Source organism: Cervus canadensis, chromosome 11, assembly GCF_019320065.1.
Source record: "Cervus canadensis isolate Bull #8, Minnesota chromosome 11, ASM1932006v1, whole genome shotgun sequence".
NCBI classification, from domain to species: Eukaryota; Metazoa; Chordata; class Mammalia; order Artiodactyla; family Cervidae; genus Cervus; species Cervus canadensis.
In genome coordinates, this window is record NC_057396.1 from 53,391,134 (window position 1) to 53,407,118 (window position 15,985).

At 41.3% G+C, this 15,985-nt stretch overlaps 1 protein-coding gene across 1 annotated transcript in view; it reads right to left on the reverse strand.

Annotated features, from left to right (window-relative positions):
- Positions 1–10,832, reverse strand: part of BDNF (brain derived neurotrophic factor) — a 22,173-nt gene extending 11,341 nt beyond the window's left edge. The window contains 2 exon segments of the mRNA XM_043482697.1: positions 10,610–10,766; positions 10,768–10,832. Of these exon segments, the coding sequence (XP_043338632.1) occupies positions 10,610–10,766; positions 10,768–10,832 (222 nt within the window).
- Positions 10,833–15,985: the final 5,153 nt, after the last annotated feature.

Below are 15,985 nucleotides of genomic sequence, written 5' to 3' on the forward strand. Positions count from 1 at the left end.
TCTACAAGCATGCTCTGGGAAGCCAATTAGAATGAGCGAACAAGTGAGAACATACCTACGGACACAAGGTTACCGTCAGATGGTGGAGGACATCAGAGTCACTTACCTGAGGCATCACGTCCCTGAGTAGTAACGAGAAGCATCCTCCCCCCCCCCCACCTGGACACTCTTAACTTACTCCTTCTCCTCAGTTCTGGAGCAAGGACTTACAGAAAGACACTCATGTGCCATAGCTGTTATACTGTGTCAGTCAGTAGGAAAGGGGACTGCCTGTCTGCCCATGAAGTGTCATTTGCCAGGGAAGGTAACCTACCTCCAGTCAGTAGGTCATACTGCAGAAAGAGCTGAAACTCTGGGCATAAGGAACCAAGGTGTCTGTCCTCCCCTTTTATTGAAATCACAGTTTCTACTACTATGAGACTTAATTATTGTCCCCAGACACCAACCAATTTCCTTGCAGATTCACTCTTGCTTTGTGCAGATAGCAAGCATGCTTGGAGCTACTTGGAGTGCACAGTCTCAGATTAGCACAGGCACAATGGTTTGAAAAAAAAAAAACACAGATATCCATCCTGCTAATATCTGAACTTTTGGAAAGGTTCTGGATTCTGCACCATCAAAGAACTGGATCCTCCAAGGAGATTTCTATTCCTGGCAGGCGGTATTTACACGCTGAATGAAAACCCTTTCTCCTAGAGTTCCCTGTCCAAATTAAAGCAATCCAAGGGGCACCTCAAATGCAGGTCACTGAAAAAAGACAAATTTAGAATATTTTACTCCTGCCCTCTATACCATACTGGCTGGGATTTGCTGTGATGAGCTACCTTTTTTTTTTTTTAATTTATTTTGGCTGTGCCAGGTCCTAGCTGCAGCTTATGGGATCTAGTTTTCTGGCCAGGGATCGAACCTGGGTGCCTGAAATGAGAGTGTAGAGTCTTAACCACTGGACCACCAGAAAAGTCCCTGAGCTATCTTTTAATGCCATATTTCATGAAATCTAAGATACCATCCTTATAAAACACATCATTCTAGGTACCACTAGGATACCAAAAAATGCAGCCAGATAAACTATTGCTCTCAGTACCACTTAGAACGAAAAAGAGCTCTTTTAGACTTATTTGGACATATTTTATCATAGATAACTTTTGTGCATATGTAAAAAAAGAAAATTAAGCAAAACAACTTGGTTAAGGCAATGACAACTATGTTGCAACTGCTGCACAGCCCATGACAAATGACATTAACTGTAAGACATGACCCAATTCAGAGATGTTTAAAAAAATGAATAAGAAAATGTGCATCTTAGAATTAACAAAATGGGTAGGTTTAGTAAGTGTTTACTAAGTGCCCACACTCGCTGCTTAAAATGGCCCAAGGTACTGAGATATCTTAAACTATACAGTTGGAAAATTATTTTATTATCACTATCATACTGAGCCTTTAAATGATCCTTTTTTCCATACTTAGCTTAAAGAAGCTGACACTGTAAAGTTACTGCTTTTCACTTGTCTCATTTGTCTTTTTATTAAAACTTTTTTGCTTATAAAAGTAGTTAGCACTTCATATATCACTTTCTCATCAGTTCCACAAGCAAATACTCCAGAGGAACAAATGGCATCTGAGTAAATATAATTTGGCTTTCACCCTCAGCCCAAACATGGGCCTTCCTTAGAGCAGAACATCTGCAGACATTCAGTAATTAACCTACCTGGTGATAAAGCCCAACCCCCACAGTCAGCCCCTTCCCATCCCGCCCCGCCCCATTTCTATAAAGCTAACTGCCTGCTGGCTTATAAGGCCAATACTTCCTGTAGGAACAATGATCCTTTCTAACTCTTCTGTTTCTGACAATGGTTTCTTGATAGTTTGGACCACCCAGGCTGCAGGTTAGAAATCTTGGAATCAATCCTGATAATGTATTTCTTTCAGAGCCTTTAAATCCAGTCAATGAAGAAATCCTGCTCATTTTCTAAAATATGTCTCCTGTCCATCCTATTTTCTCTGTCCCACTGCCACTATCTCAGCACAGCCCTTACCATCTTATTTTGACTATAATCCTCTCATCCCCTTCAATGTACAGGACATCCTTTCTGCTCCACTTAACTCTGATGACCACTGTCTGACTAACCTCTCATCTTAGGCTCTTATGTGAAGACTTGCAGTGACTATTTATTCCACCAGATCAAATCCAGCCTTTTTTTACTTGGTATTCAACACCTTCCAAAGCCTGGCGTCATCCCACTTAGCTGACTTTCTCATGTTACTCAGAGCTCCATCACCTCTGCTCTGATCAAGCCAGTGTCCTTGGGAGGCCCACATACATCATTACCTGGAAGTGACTTGTTCCTTTCTTCTTCTGGCTAATTCTTTTTTCTCTATCTGACTAAATCTTGCTTATTCTTCATGACCCACTTCAAGCATCAGATCACACGTGCCACCTTCTCTAATTCCTCCAGCACACACTGACCTTCTTTGCCTCTAAGATTCCACAAGACGTCTCATTTAGTACTTCATTCCGTACTCATTTGTTAATTGTTAACAGTGTTTGTTAATTATGGCCACTCTTCAGTTGGATGATAAGCTCTCTGAATCATAAGTGATTCCCCCATAATGCTTAACACTGAATAATATAGTAGTACTCAGTCAAAACTTACTGACGGTTTTATTAAATCATGAGAAAACATAGTTCTGACATCATTTTCCTAGGAAGTCTTTCCACATGGCACGTACCAGTGAACTCACTGAAATTATTAGGTCAAGTACACGCTGTGCTAATCCCAAATTATAAGCTCTAAAGTATTTGATAGATGGTAATTATCAGCCATGGAGTTTCTCTAATAGGATAAAATTTTGAGTAATAATTTTAAAAAACAAATAATACTACAACACACTAACTGCTCCAGCTACTTTCTGTGTAGCTGTTTCTAAGAGAAGACTTGAAAAGGGGGCAGTAATAATAATTATACAAAAATCAGAACTTTAAGCTTTTACTGTCCTTTCTTCTATTTACCTCTTTAATGAGTAATTCTATATACTGTATTAGGAAATCATAAAAGGTTAAGTAAGTGCTTCCATGACAGTTTTCTTCTCTGACAATTTCTTCAGATGAGGCTTTATTATGCAAGAGATAAAAGAGGCTACGCAAAATTACTAAGTAGTTAGTCTATATATCTATTTATACACAACAAAATTCACTGCTGCTAATTCTGTTCCAGGCCTTACAACAATCAACTCAATCACATCTACAAAGTGCTAGGCAAGTTGTTTTTAGCCCCATTCTTGAAAAATTAAACATAGTGCACAGGGCTAAAAAGAAAATTAACAAAATAGAAATGAGGTTTGCTTTTAAGCCTGACTCACAAGTTTTAAACATTCAACCAGATGAATATCCATGACAGCATGCTGCAGCAATAACTTATATTTGTCTAAAAGACTACAGAACATCCACAACCAGCATTTGACTGTTACAAGGAGACAGAACAGGTGTTATTATCCACATTATGCAGAGGAGACAGTTACTGTTCAGAGAGGTTAAGGAACCTATCAGACATCATAAAGCTATTAATAAAAGGCTACTTGTCTCATTGTCTACATTTTTACCATCAGGATATATGTTCTAAATATTTTTTTTTTAATTTAAAATATTTAACTGCAGGGAGGAGAGGCAGTGCTCTGAAAAGTGGTCAAAGAAGCAGCTTATAAAGTGTGGACACAGTTTTCTCTGGTTGTATATATCTTGGAGTCCAACTTTCTAAAGGCAGAATCATTAAGATGATATTTTGACCTTCAAGCCCTTCAATTTTAAGGCTTGATTAGTTCAGCAGATGGAATTTCAGACAATTCAGTCCTCCTCTAGAAGAAAGCTTTGCAAAAATTTACGCATGCTGGAGCCAAGTTTTCATGCCAGAGCTAAGAAGGGGAACCAAACAACAATATGGATAATCCGGGCATACAGGGAGAACACTACAAAGTTTTATTTGTTCCCCAACCCCTCTGAGTTTTGTCCATGAGCATGTAGCCAAAGAAAACACAGTTTAAAGATATACTTGCTCATGTTAGTTCTATAAGCAACAAGAATAATGGTAATGTTGGCAAAATTATCGATTAATATTTAATTTCTAACATACATGATGCAAATCAATTAAGAGCCACTTTAACAAAATCCTGCAAGTCAATATCAATAATCTTTCATTTGTATCCAGTTTCATTCCATGCATAGATTAGGCTTACTGTTGTTGTTCATTCATCAGACATGGATCTGTTTTCAAGCTTTATAGTCTAGGATCGAAGTAGGACATATATGTAAAGTAACTAAGATATAAACGTAGAAATGACCCAGGAAATTACAGGCACAATTCTATAAAGACAAAAAGGTTACTTCTAGCTAGAAAATGAAGAATACTTTGTGAACAAGATATCAAAGGACAGAAAGGATTTAAATGTATCCAGAAAAGACCCCACTGGATGGACAGCAGCTGGGTTAGAGGCATGGAGTACATTTCTTACCTGCCTCCTGAGAAACCTGCATGCAGGACAAGAAGCAACAGTTACAAGTAGACATAGAACAACAGTCTGGTTCAAAATCAGGAAAGGAGTAGTCAAGGCTGTATATTGTCACCCTGCTTATTTAACTTATATGCAGAGTACATCATATGAAATGCTGGGCTGGATGACTCACAAGCTGGAATCAAGATTGCAGGGAGAAATATCAACAACCTCAGATATGGAGATGATACCACTCTCATGGCAGAAAGTGAAGAGGAATGAAACAGCTTCTTGATGAAGGTGCAAGAGGAGTGAAAAACCTGGCTTAAAATCCAGCATTCAAAAAACTAAGATCACAGCATCTGGTTCCATCACTTCATGGCACAAAGATGGGAACACAGTGGAAACAGTTTTCTTGGGCTCCAAAATCGCTGCGGGTGGTGACTGCAGCCACAAAATTAAAAGATGCTTGCTCCTTGGAAGAAAAGCTGTGACAAACCTAGACAGTGTATCAAAAAGCAGAGACATCACTTTGCTGACAAAGGTCTATATGGTCAAAGCTATGGTTTTTCCAGTAGTCATGTATGGATGTGAGAATTGGACCATAAAGAAGTCTGAGTGCCAAAGAATTAATGTTTTCAAACTGGTGCTGGAGAAAACTCTTGTAAGTACCTTTGACTGCAAGGAGATCAAACAGTCAATCCTAAAGGAAATCAACCCTGAATATTCATTGGAAGGACTGGTGCTGAAGCTCCAATACTTTGGCCACCTGATGCAAAGAGGTGACTCATTTGAAAAGACCCTGATGCTGGGAAAAATTGAGGGCCAGAGGAGAAGGGGGCAACAGAGGATGAGACGGTTGGTTGGCATCACTGACTCAGTGGATATGAGTTTGAACAAACTCAGGGAAATAGTGAAGGACAGGGAAGCCTGGTGTGCTGCAGTTCATGGGGCTGCAAAGAGTTGGACACAACTTAGCAACTGAACAACAACATTTCTGGAGAGAAGAGTTCTAGAATAGTGAGGAATAAGAGTGAATGACTGACAGGTTTTGAAAGACTCTTAGGGTGATGCTGAAGAGTTTGGAACCTACCAAACAAGCATGGAAGAATCAACCAGAGTTTCTGAGTGGGAGGAATGCTTTGAGATTCAGTTTATCACCATGTGTAGGAGAACCTGAAAGAAATGATACACTGGAAGAGACAAGTTAATTGATTGATCTTATTTTTAGTGGCTATTGAGCTTTGAAAATAAATATTAAGGAGTACCTGTGGAGTAGGGGTTAAGAGCCTGGACATATCTTTCAACTTATTCTATGTATGTATTTTTAGGCTTAAGTTGCCAAAAGCAAAGGGGTTAGAGACAAGTATGTAGAGCTAGGTGGAAGCCACAAGCCATGTCTGTCTTGGCCAAAAGAACAGAGCAGAGGGAGATGGAGGGAAGGTGAGAATATAAACTCTCTTTCCAATTATGATTACACTGAACTTGGGTTCTACTGCTCAGCACTTTTAATTCAAAGATATCTAAACGCTTTGCAAATATTAAGTAATTAAGACTCATAGGACCCTAGAGGTGCAGGTAACTATAATTATCCCCATTTCATCTAAGAGGAAAGAGAACCAGAGTTTTTAATCAACTCATCCACTCGCTGTGGGTCCCCTGATAGAACAAGGTCAGAATCTCAGATTCCAAGGGAAAACCAGGCTTTCACCTAAAGGGACTAGATTCTTCCATCCCACTGCATTATTTTTGTATCATCTGCCCATTAGGTACATGTTGCTTAGCCAAGAAGACTTAAAGACAGAAACACCTCACATTTCTTAACTAAAATAATGGGTCGTTGGAATCCACAAATAAAATCGAGAAGGAAAAGCTCAGATGCTCACCTACTTACTTGAATGACCAATCAATTGAAACGAATAAATATTTCAGTAAATGATATCTGATAATGTATATGTTCCAAAGCTGTGAAGAAAGTTCCTTTAATAGTGTAGTCTTTTAACCAAAACGTAGTTTATGTCCAAGAGCACCTGATTATACTTCCTATAAAACACAGTCCTTCACACTACTCTCTGATCCCTGAGGATGCCCATGGTGATGAGTGACACCTGGAGACATTACTTAGCCTCACCAGGAGTGCCAGAGAAACTGTTGGTTCTTAGTTCAAACCCAGAGTGACACATACATGTGAGTACCATGGAAAGAAAGTGTATTTCCCTGAAGCATAAATTTAATACATAGATGTACATACTCCTTTGATAGAAAGCCATATAACTCTGGTCCTCTAGTCACTCTTTCTATTGCCCACCCTATTTCTGAAAAATGATTTTTTTCTACTGGTTGGAGACCTACCATATCCAGGAGTCAAACTAGATCATATTCTCCATCAGGCTAAGGATTAGGCATTTTCTATTAACACAATTTGTACAGTACCTGGCACAAACTACGTCCTCACATATGCTAAATGACTCCGTCCCCTTTGTGCTGGCAATATTTGCGTGGTTTTTAGGGAGACACAATTCAAGTAGGGAGGTGCAGTTAAAGTGAGGAGCGGTCCCTGGTGGCTCAGCAGGTGAAGAATCCACCTGCAATGCAGAAGATGGAGGAGGCTCAGATTCTATCCCTGGGTCAGGAAGACACTCTGGAGGAGATCATGGCAACCCACTCCAGTATTCTTGCCTGGAAAATCCCATGAACAGAGGAGCCTGGTGGGCTGCAGTCCAAAGGGTCACAAAGAGCTGGACAGGAGTGAAGTGACTGAGCCCAATTAAAGTAAGAGCAGTGAGACTTAGAGTGAGTGACAATGATGGAGTGAATTTTGGAGTAGGAGACAGAAAATGCCTGGCAGATGAACCAAGTCTGGGCAGAGAACGTCCCACCTGGCAGTCTAGCCCCAGGCACAGCGGTCACCATGTGAAGGCCTCCAAGTGCTTCCATCATTACTGCCCTGGGAAACCTACCGTTCTCCTAGGACCAAGGGAGCATCCCTGAAAGGCAGAGCTCCCAGAGCCTGCAGTCTTGCCCAGGCTCTGACCCCTCATCCTGCCCCAACAGGGCACGTCTCTAGCCTCTAATAAAGAAGTCTCAGGCACATGCAAGTCACGTGCATATCAAGTAAGGAGATTGTTTAAAAAATGCTTTTTAAAAAAAACTACCAATTATTAGATTATAAGAACCAAATGGCCATTAACATTCAATTAAAAAACTCCTCTTTAATTATTAATAGGATTTTGTTTTCCTTAGAATTTCTGGTGGAATTTTTCATAATGAACTAAAATAAAGTTCATATTTAATAATGTTCTGACTATTAAGTGGCCAAAAGCAAGGAATTCTTTATCAAATTTCCACACAGGGTAGACAGGAATGTTGATTATGAAGCACTGTCTCCCTGGTGCTGTGAAGTTTTAGTAACCCACTGTGTAAGGAAGGGCCTGAAAAAATGACCAAGTGTCGATAAGTGTTGATCTCTACAAATCCTGTGAAATCATAGGGAAAATTATCCTACAAAGGGAAATGACTGTGGAAATAGGAAATAAGGAGATACAAATGTCATTATAACATAGACATTTAAGTTATATTTAATCACACAGGCTTTGAATTTACAGAAAAAATTTAATTATAAAATTTATTTCATGCAACCTAAAGTCTCAAACTTCAGATAATTTTTTTAGTGCTACATTTATAAGCTAAGTGTATTAATGCAATTCCAGTCTGTTACAACAGAAGGAAAAACCTGTGGAGCCAGAAATAAGTTTTAGGAAATGTAGGTATGGGATTAGTTTCCATGGGCTGAAATTAAATGAAGTCTTGCTTCCCAAAGTGGAATCCATGGGCTTACAGCATTAGCAAAACCTGGGAGCTAATAAGAAAAGCAGACTCTCAGCTTCCCCTCCTCCATCCCATCCACACATCCACTCAATCAGAATCTGCATTTCAACAAGGCTCATACACTTCAAGGTGATTCATATACTTACTAAAAGTCGAGAAGCACTGGACTAATTGATAAGACACAGAAATGACAGGGTTAACATCAACTTAAGTATCCTTGGTTCAGCTTGTTTTATTTGGACATTTATTAGGTGGGAAAGTAGTTTTGCTTTTGTAATGTTAAGTAAAATCTGGGTTCCCTTTATGTCAACTGGCTTTTCCACTATTGTGTTTATACCATTAAGTGCCGGATACCTATAAATGTGATAGGCTGAATGAAAATTTATAGAGTACTACTGACCTAAATCTGGACGTCCACTCAATCACTAATTTTTATCTCAATGCTACAAGGCATGGGCAAGCAAAATTGGCTTCCCTAATCATTGCAACCCTAACACCACTGACTCAATCAGAATGACACTGGAAATGATATGACTAGTTAGAGCAGCTAGTAGATTTCCAGGCACATACTTTCAGCCAGATGTCTCTGATCCTTCTGAGTTCTTTCTGTCTTGAAATAATGGAACAGAGGCAGAAAGAACAGACTCACCCACTCAATGGATATTTCTTACTTCTAGGCCTGTCCTAAAACAAACAGATCCAGCTCTCTCCCACCAAGTACTATGAAATTAAAACAAAAACTCACAAAAGAAAACTACAACATGGAATTCCCTGGCAATCCAGTGGTTAGGATTCCTCACTTTCACTGCTGAGGCTCAGCCTCAGGGTTCAATCCCTGGTCGGGGAACTTCAGATCCTGCAAGCCAAGTGGTGAGGCCAAAACACACGAACAAAACAGAAGCAGCAGCAGCAGCAGCCAATAGTCAAACTCGAAAGTATAAAGCATCAAAATCCCCTCCACAGCCCAAGTCGGTCTTTATTTCAATAAGGTACCTGGCAGCAACCCAATTCCTCAATCGAGTTCCAACATCTAGGATCATTTGTTTCAAGACTGAAGCACCAAAAATGATTTAAAGAAAAAAAAGAAAAGATTTCTAAAAAAAAGTGAAAAAAATCTGAGTTCAGTGACATTATCAGGAAGTTGAATGGGGTAGTTTCATAAAGAGAACTGGAGACTGGTCCACTGTTCAGGCTTTTTTTTTTTTTTTTTTTTTACAAAGGACTGAAAAGATGGCTAATTTCCAAAGCCCAAGAAGTCACCAAGTTCACCGGTACAAATGCAAATGACTCACACGGAGAACCCTGATATCGTGGCGAATGGGTGGGGCTGTGATGCCACAGAACCCTGTTTACCAGGCAGATCCACCTTGAGCCCCACAGAGTTGACAGAGATGTCAGCATGGTCAAGGGACTGCCTCCCCAGACAAGGCACACCTCCTGACGGGGGGCTGTCGTGAAAGCACAGAACTCGGATCTTCTCTCAGGTTTCTGGATCCAGGAAGGAGCAGGCTCTATCTAAAAAAAATGCAAGGGTAATACCACTGCATTCTCCGTCCCTAAGGGGAGAACATGCAGTAACTCAAACCAGAGGATAAAGAAAATCTCCCTTTAAGGAGTTTGCCACAATGTGGAGACTGGGAACATGCCAGAACAATTACAATTGGAAAAAAGAAAGAAAAGCAGAGAAGAAAGTTAAGACCCGTCTGTCCTATTTCAGTCTCTTTCTTCAGAAGTGGCAATGTCACATCGACAGGCTGCTCTCAGGGTGCTGTTGGACCGACACTCCGGAGTTCCTGCCAGGAGATGCTGTGGGGACTCTGACAGCTGTGAGCCAACACCCACTCGACACCGTGGCCACACGAACACGCTCTGAATGGACCCCAGCGCTGCGGTACAGGCATGGCCTTCTCCCTGTTTCCACAGATGGTGCTCCCGAACATTTCCACAGCCAGTGTATGCCTGTGGTTAATTAGTTATCTGAGCAGTTTCCATACAGAAAAGATACCTGCACATAATTAGACCCATCTTAGGTCCAAACTGGAAGGCCTCAATGTCATTAATTGAGAAGGGGTGGAAAGAGAATGGGATGGATGAAGAGACCTCTCTCTAGATTAGACCCCATCCTCGGAAATACACAAAAATTTAATTTTTAACAAAGCAAGAGAGGTGAAAACAGGTAAGGGAAGAATGTGGACGGATAAGTTGCCTCTAGAATCAAAAGAATAACATTCCTTTAGAAGCTACTACCAAGAAATCCTAGGGGAAAGATAAAGTGAGCAAGAGAAGCAAAGCTCACCTTTATGAGACCATTTTCAGGAATCGGTTTGTTAGATTCCACTGAAGCACCAATACACACACCACAGCCCTTCTTCTGGGATGCACAGTCATAGCACACAGAAGCGTGTGGATCGAGGCCAAAACAGGTGTGGACACGCCACCCTTTCTGTAGCAACAGTGTTCTGCGCATTCACGAGGATTAACCTTTTCCACACATGGTGAAAACGGGTGGCTCCACACATCGAGTTGTCCTTCGGGTTATTTTGCATCCAACTCTATAATTTCTTTTAATTGCTTACTGTAAAGCACAGGAAAGTGCTCATTATTTGTAGCTTAATGCAGGAGCAAGAATAATTGCATCCCCCCGCCCACTGCCCTTACCCCAACCCCTAACTCTTCCCATGTCACCATCCATCTGAAGAGCACAGGAAGCCGGTTTCTGGGCCCTAAACATAAAGAACCAGGCGGGCCCTACTTCCAGAAACTGGCTGTGCTCCAGAGCTACTATAAGATACAAGGAAAATATTAACATCTCAGATGACAAAAGATCCATATGGCTGGTCAGGAAATAGCTACATCATAGACTGTACCTATAGGAAACGTTCAATTCTGTGGTTTCATGAGTATGAGGACTAGAACATCTGCTTGCCTCCAACCCTTTTCACTCAACATTGACTCCTGCATAAGACATGCAAACTCTAACACTAATATATTTAATCTAGGCAAGGGAAAGAAGGCTCTGTTTCCACACAGTACCGTAAAGACATACAGTATTGATAGTGGTGTATATAGTGGGGATTTGGGGAAGATGCTCTGGGACATTACATTAAATAAGTAATGTCAAACTTCTCTTGGAATTAGAAAGTGATTTAAAATAATAGCTAACATTTATTGGTTCTGGAGGTAAATAATCTAATTATGAATAGTAAGTTTACAGCTGAGAACACTGAGACTTGGAGAGATTTATAAATCATATTGCCTAACACCATATGCCCGGCATGTGGTGGAAATGGAATGTGAACCTGGCTGGCTTGCATGCTTTTATTCATATGGGGTCAGATGTGGATGTGGTGTCTTATATTTTGAGGGAGGTCCACTGCACCAGTTTCTTATTTATTTAAGCAAAGCCCCATGTGATCATTCCTGATAAGTAGTTTGTTTACACGCTAATTCCACAGAGGTTGAATATAATCCTAAGGTTTCCTCTTCACTACCCTCTTCCTAATATTGAATTATCCCTCAAGGTACCAACCATACATGCATATTTAACAGGGCAGAGTGTCAAAACTCTGCAAGAATCTGTTGGACCTGGCCGGACATTTTCCCCTGCGATCTCTTCGGGCATTGGAAAAGAACCACACGCTTTTCAGATAGGAGCCACAACTACCAAGTACAAGCCTGTCAACTCCACGTGAGTAAGAATGACTTCAACCAAGAAGCACCCAAGTGCCTTTAAAAAATACTTGTGACATAAAAATCTTTCTTTTTAGTATCTCAACCTAATCCCTTCCAAGTGTGGAGACCTGGCAAACTAGGCTACCCCGCTTCTGATCCATGCATTTTTCCTGTTACTCAAGAATAGGGCTGTGGGCAGACTTCCCTGGTGGTCCAGTGGTTTAGAACCTGTCTTTCAATGCAGGGGACACGGGTTTGATCCCTGGTCCAGGAACTAAGATGCCATATGCCACGGGGAACTAAGCCCATGCTCCGCAACCAGAGAGCCTGAGCACCACAATAAAGATCCAGTGAAGCCAAAAATTTAAACAAAAAAAGAGTAGAGCTGAGGGTCTGAGATGGGAGTGAAAATAAGGCTAGAGAGTATCAAATTTATCCTCAGGGAGCAGTTCAGACAAGTTAGGGTCACAAAGACAGGAGACCAGATGGTCCAGTGTAGACAGGACAGCGGACTCTCAGACTTTGCAAATAGGAACCATCGTGTCAAAAAGCCAAAGGAACAAGGATAATGGAATGCAGGTCTCACGCATCTTCTCTGCCACCCAACTGGTACCCTGAGGCCCTGCATGTGAATGACTAAGCAAAACGGACCCCGTGGCTCCACAGAGTTGATGCAGAACATATACCTGGGATGATGTCCTGAATGTGTGTGGCGGGTCAGATGATGATGGGATAAAACAACACCTTGCTTCTGGCAACAGTCAGCCTGCAGAAGAGAGCAGGCTTCTAGAGAAGCAGCTGTAAGGAGCCTGAGAACAAAACTGGAAATGCCTGTTGTGAAGCCTTGACAGGAATTAACAAAAGAAAATGTGTATCCACATTTGTCAGAGGTGTGTCAGCTAGCTTCAGGCAGTCCACCCTTATGCCCAGGAATCATTTCGTGTTTCTTGTGTAGGCCAGATACAGTCATCAGTCAACTCCCCAAGTGCAACTGGTCCTCACAGGGGAAGAGGAGTGGCTTTCCACTTTAAAGTGGCCCCATCAAAAATTATGAGAAAGAAGTTTCACTTGGACTGAATGACCATCCTGCCAGCCTCACTTGGCACACTTCTCTATGCAGTGGATGAAAGGGAGTTTTTTCCCCTAAACTCAGGAACTCACAGAGAAAAGTAATGGAGAATCAATCTTACTAGTGAAAATGGCAGAGAGTCCTGCGAAGATGACATGGAATATATGCTCTTCAACAGTTGGAGATGTTGTCTAGGGCATGAATCTGCATTTACAGGATGGCCTATTCACATCATGCAGGAAACTCCCCACAACTGGAGAAGTCTAGCAATACTGTAACATTGTATCCTATAGTTTTAATTTCTTAAAAAGGACTTAGTACTAGTAGTGTGTCCGACTCTTTGCAACTGCATGAACTGTAGCCCAAGGCTCCTCTGTCCATAGGATTCTTCAGGCAATGATACTGGAGTGGGCTGCCATTCTTAGAGGAAGTGCAAAATAATTTTTCAAAAGAGCGTCCCCGTAGGAATGAAAGTTTCAAGCTTAGGGAGACTTCCTCTGTGATTTGGGATCTCTCTCTTGAACTCAGTCCCTAGAAATAAGGTTAGCAGCTGGGAAACAAGTGTTGAAAGCCTGGTACGCAGCGCGCTGCAGTGCGACAATTGCCTTTTCTGCCCCAGTAAACACTGTTGGGCTCTTCCGACCCAGTATTGCTCTTAGGTGAATAATGAATGCAGGTGTAACTTTCCACTGCAGGAAATTCTGCAAGTGGCAACGTGGGTCCATTCCATGTGTGTCACTAGAGCTGGCACAAACCCACGGCCATGGTGAGGCATTATTTCCATTGGAACTGATGCCGGCACCAGTTCTTGGAACTGGGCACTATTCCCACTGCAAACCAGGGGCCAGGGAAGAGACTGAGACCTCACTTACAAGGTCACCTCCTGTTTCTCATCTTTCAGACTAATATGCACTCTGTTGGTGAGGTTGGTGCTGAAACAGGCATTCTCATTTACTGATGATGGCTATACTAACAGTTCAAGACCTTTCTGCAGTACAATAAGGCAGTATTTATCAAAATTTTAAATGAATTTCCCCATGGATCCAGCAAGTCTACTGAGAATAAATGTACAGTAACAGGTAGGTACATATGTACAAAATGACAAATACACAAGGTTATTAATTGCAATAAAGCACAGAAGAGCAACTAAAAGAAGCCCCATTTCTAGCTAAAGGAAAATAGATAAACTATAGTACATATTTACAATAAATTCACACAATTGAAAGGAACAAGTTAGCTTCTATATACTGAAATGGAAAGCTCTCTGAAATATAAGTGATAAAAGCGAGATACAGATCAGCACATGTATATATATACATACTATCTTTTGCTTTAAAATGGGCGAATATAAATAATACCCATATTTACCTGTGTTTCTATATCAACACATTGTAATGGATTCGCGGGAGATGGAAACAAATACCCACCCACAGCAAGTATGTGTCAGATGGGGTTACAATTGAGCACAGCACGGGTGGGACAAGACTTCTCAATGCAGACATTTTAATACTATTTTGATTTTTGAATCATGTCAATAAACTAACAAAAACTTTAAAAAATAACCAATGAAAAACAATGTCTAACCTAGAGGCTTCACTTTTGGCACCAAAGAATCCCCCACACTGCTCTGATGCAACAGACACTCCAGAGATTCAGAGCGGTTCTGGCGCCTGGTGGTAACTAAAATAAAAAGTCTGGGTCGGGGGGAGGGGGCTTCCCTGGTGGTCCAGTGGCTAAGACTTCACCTTCCAATGCCAGGGGTTCAACATCTGGTTGGGGAGCTAAGATCCCATGTGCCTCGTGGCCGAAAACTAAAACATAAAAATACAAGCAATATTGTAACAAATTCAAGAAAGATCTTTAAAATGGTCTATATTGAATATATATATATTTAAAGAAAAACTCTGGGTGGCGGGGGCGACCCATCTGAGTTCTGGTCCTACTTTTCCCACTGGCTATTAAGTTGGTCCTATGAAGGGGCTGATAACTGGTCATTTTTTTTTAACCAACAAATTGGGCAAATTTGACCTTCCTGAGTGAGCCCGTTCAAGGACTCTGCTGCCTCAGCTCTGTGACAGACAGAGGGTTAGAGTTCTCATCCCGCCTGCCACAGCATCACGCCAAGGGTCACCAACAAAGGGCAACCCTACAAAGAACCTTTGTAAGTAAAGCATAACACCAGGCTCAGTGGTGACCATGGCCAAACACAGGAGGAGAACGAGACCCATTCCCCAAAGTCTCTGAGATACTCAGATGGTGGAGAAGAAAGAAAACTTCTAAAAGATGGGACCTAAATTAAACAGAACATAAGAGTAGAATGCCAAAGAAAGACTTTGAAGAGGAAAACATGTGGTTAAATGACTCCATATGTGGTCGTCTGCAACAGAATATACTGCAAATTCCAGAAGCCTTTACAGGGAAATTAGGGAAACATATATGGGGCAAACTTTCAGACCTGAATACAGATGCATGATTAATGTCAAATGAAAATTCAAAAGGATGGCCCTTATCTTTCCCATCAGTGTAGCTGTTGGGGCCGTGAGGTAGGCCTCAAACTTTCCTCCAAAATCAGATGCAAACTTCAGATACTTTTAAAAATGCTCCCTGGAGGACCTTACACTCCAAATTTAGAAACAGAATGGGAAAAAAAAAAAAAACCTCTTTAAAAAGGCAAAAAAGGAAAAAACCCCTCATCTCCATATGTACATCTGTACATCATCTGGAAAGCAGATCTCCTATGAAATGGATGGCCAAAGCGCACCACAATGTTAAACTCATCATGAAAACCCCAAGGTTGCTTTCCTCACCTTCCTGAAGTGAAACATTCCAAGAGGTAGGAAATAACCACAGGAGGAAGTTCACTGGTGGTGCCCTAATTTGGCACGGCTATCTAGATGCCTGGAAACTAGAAGCCTCTTTGGAACTCAGAAG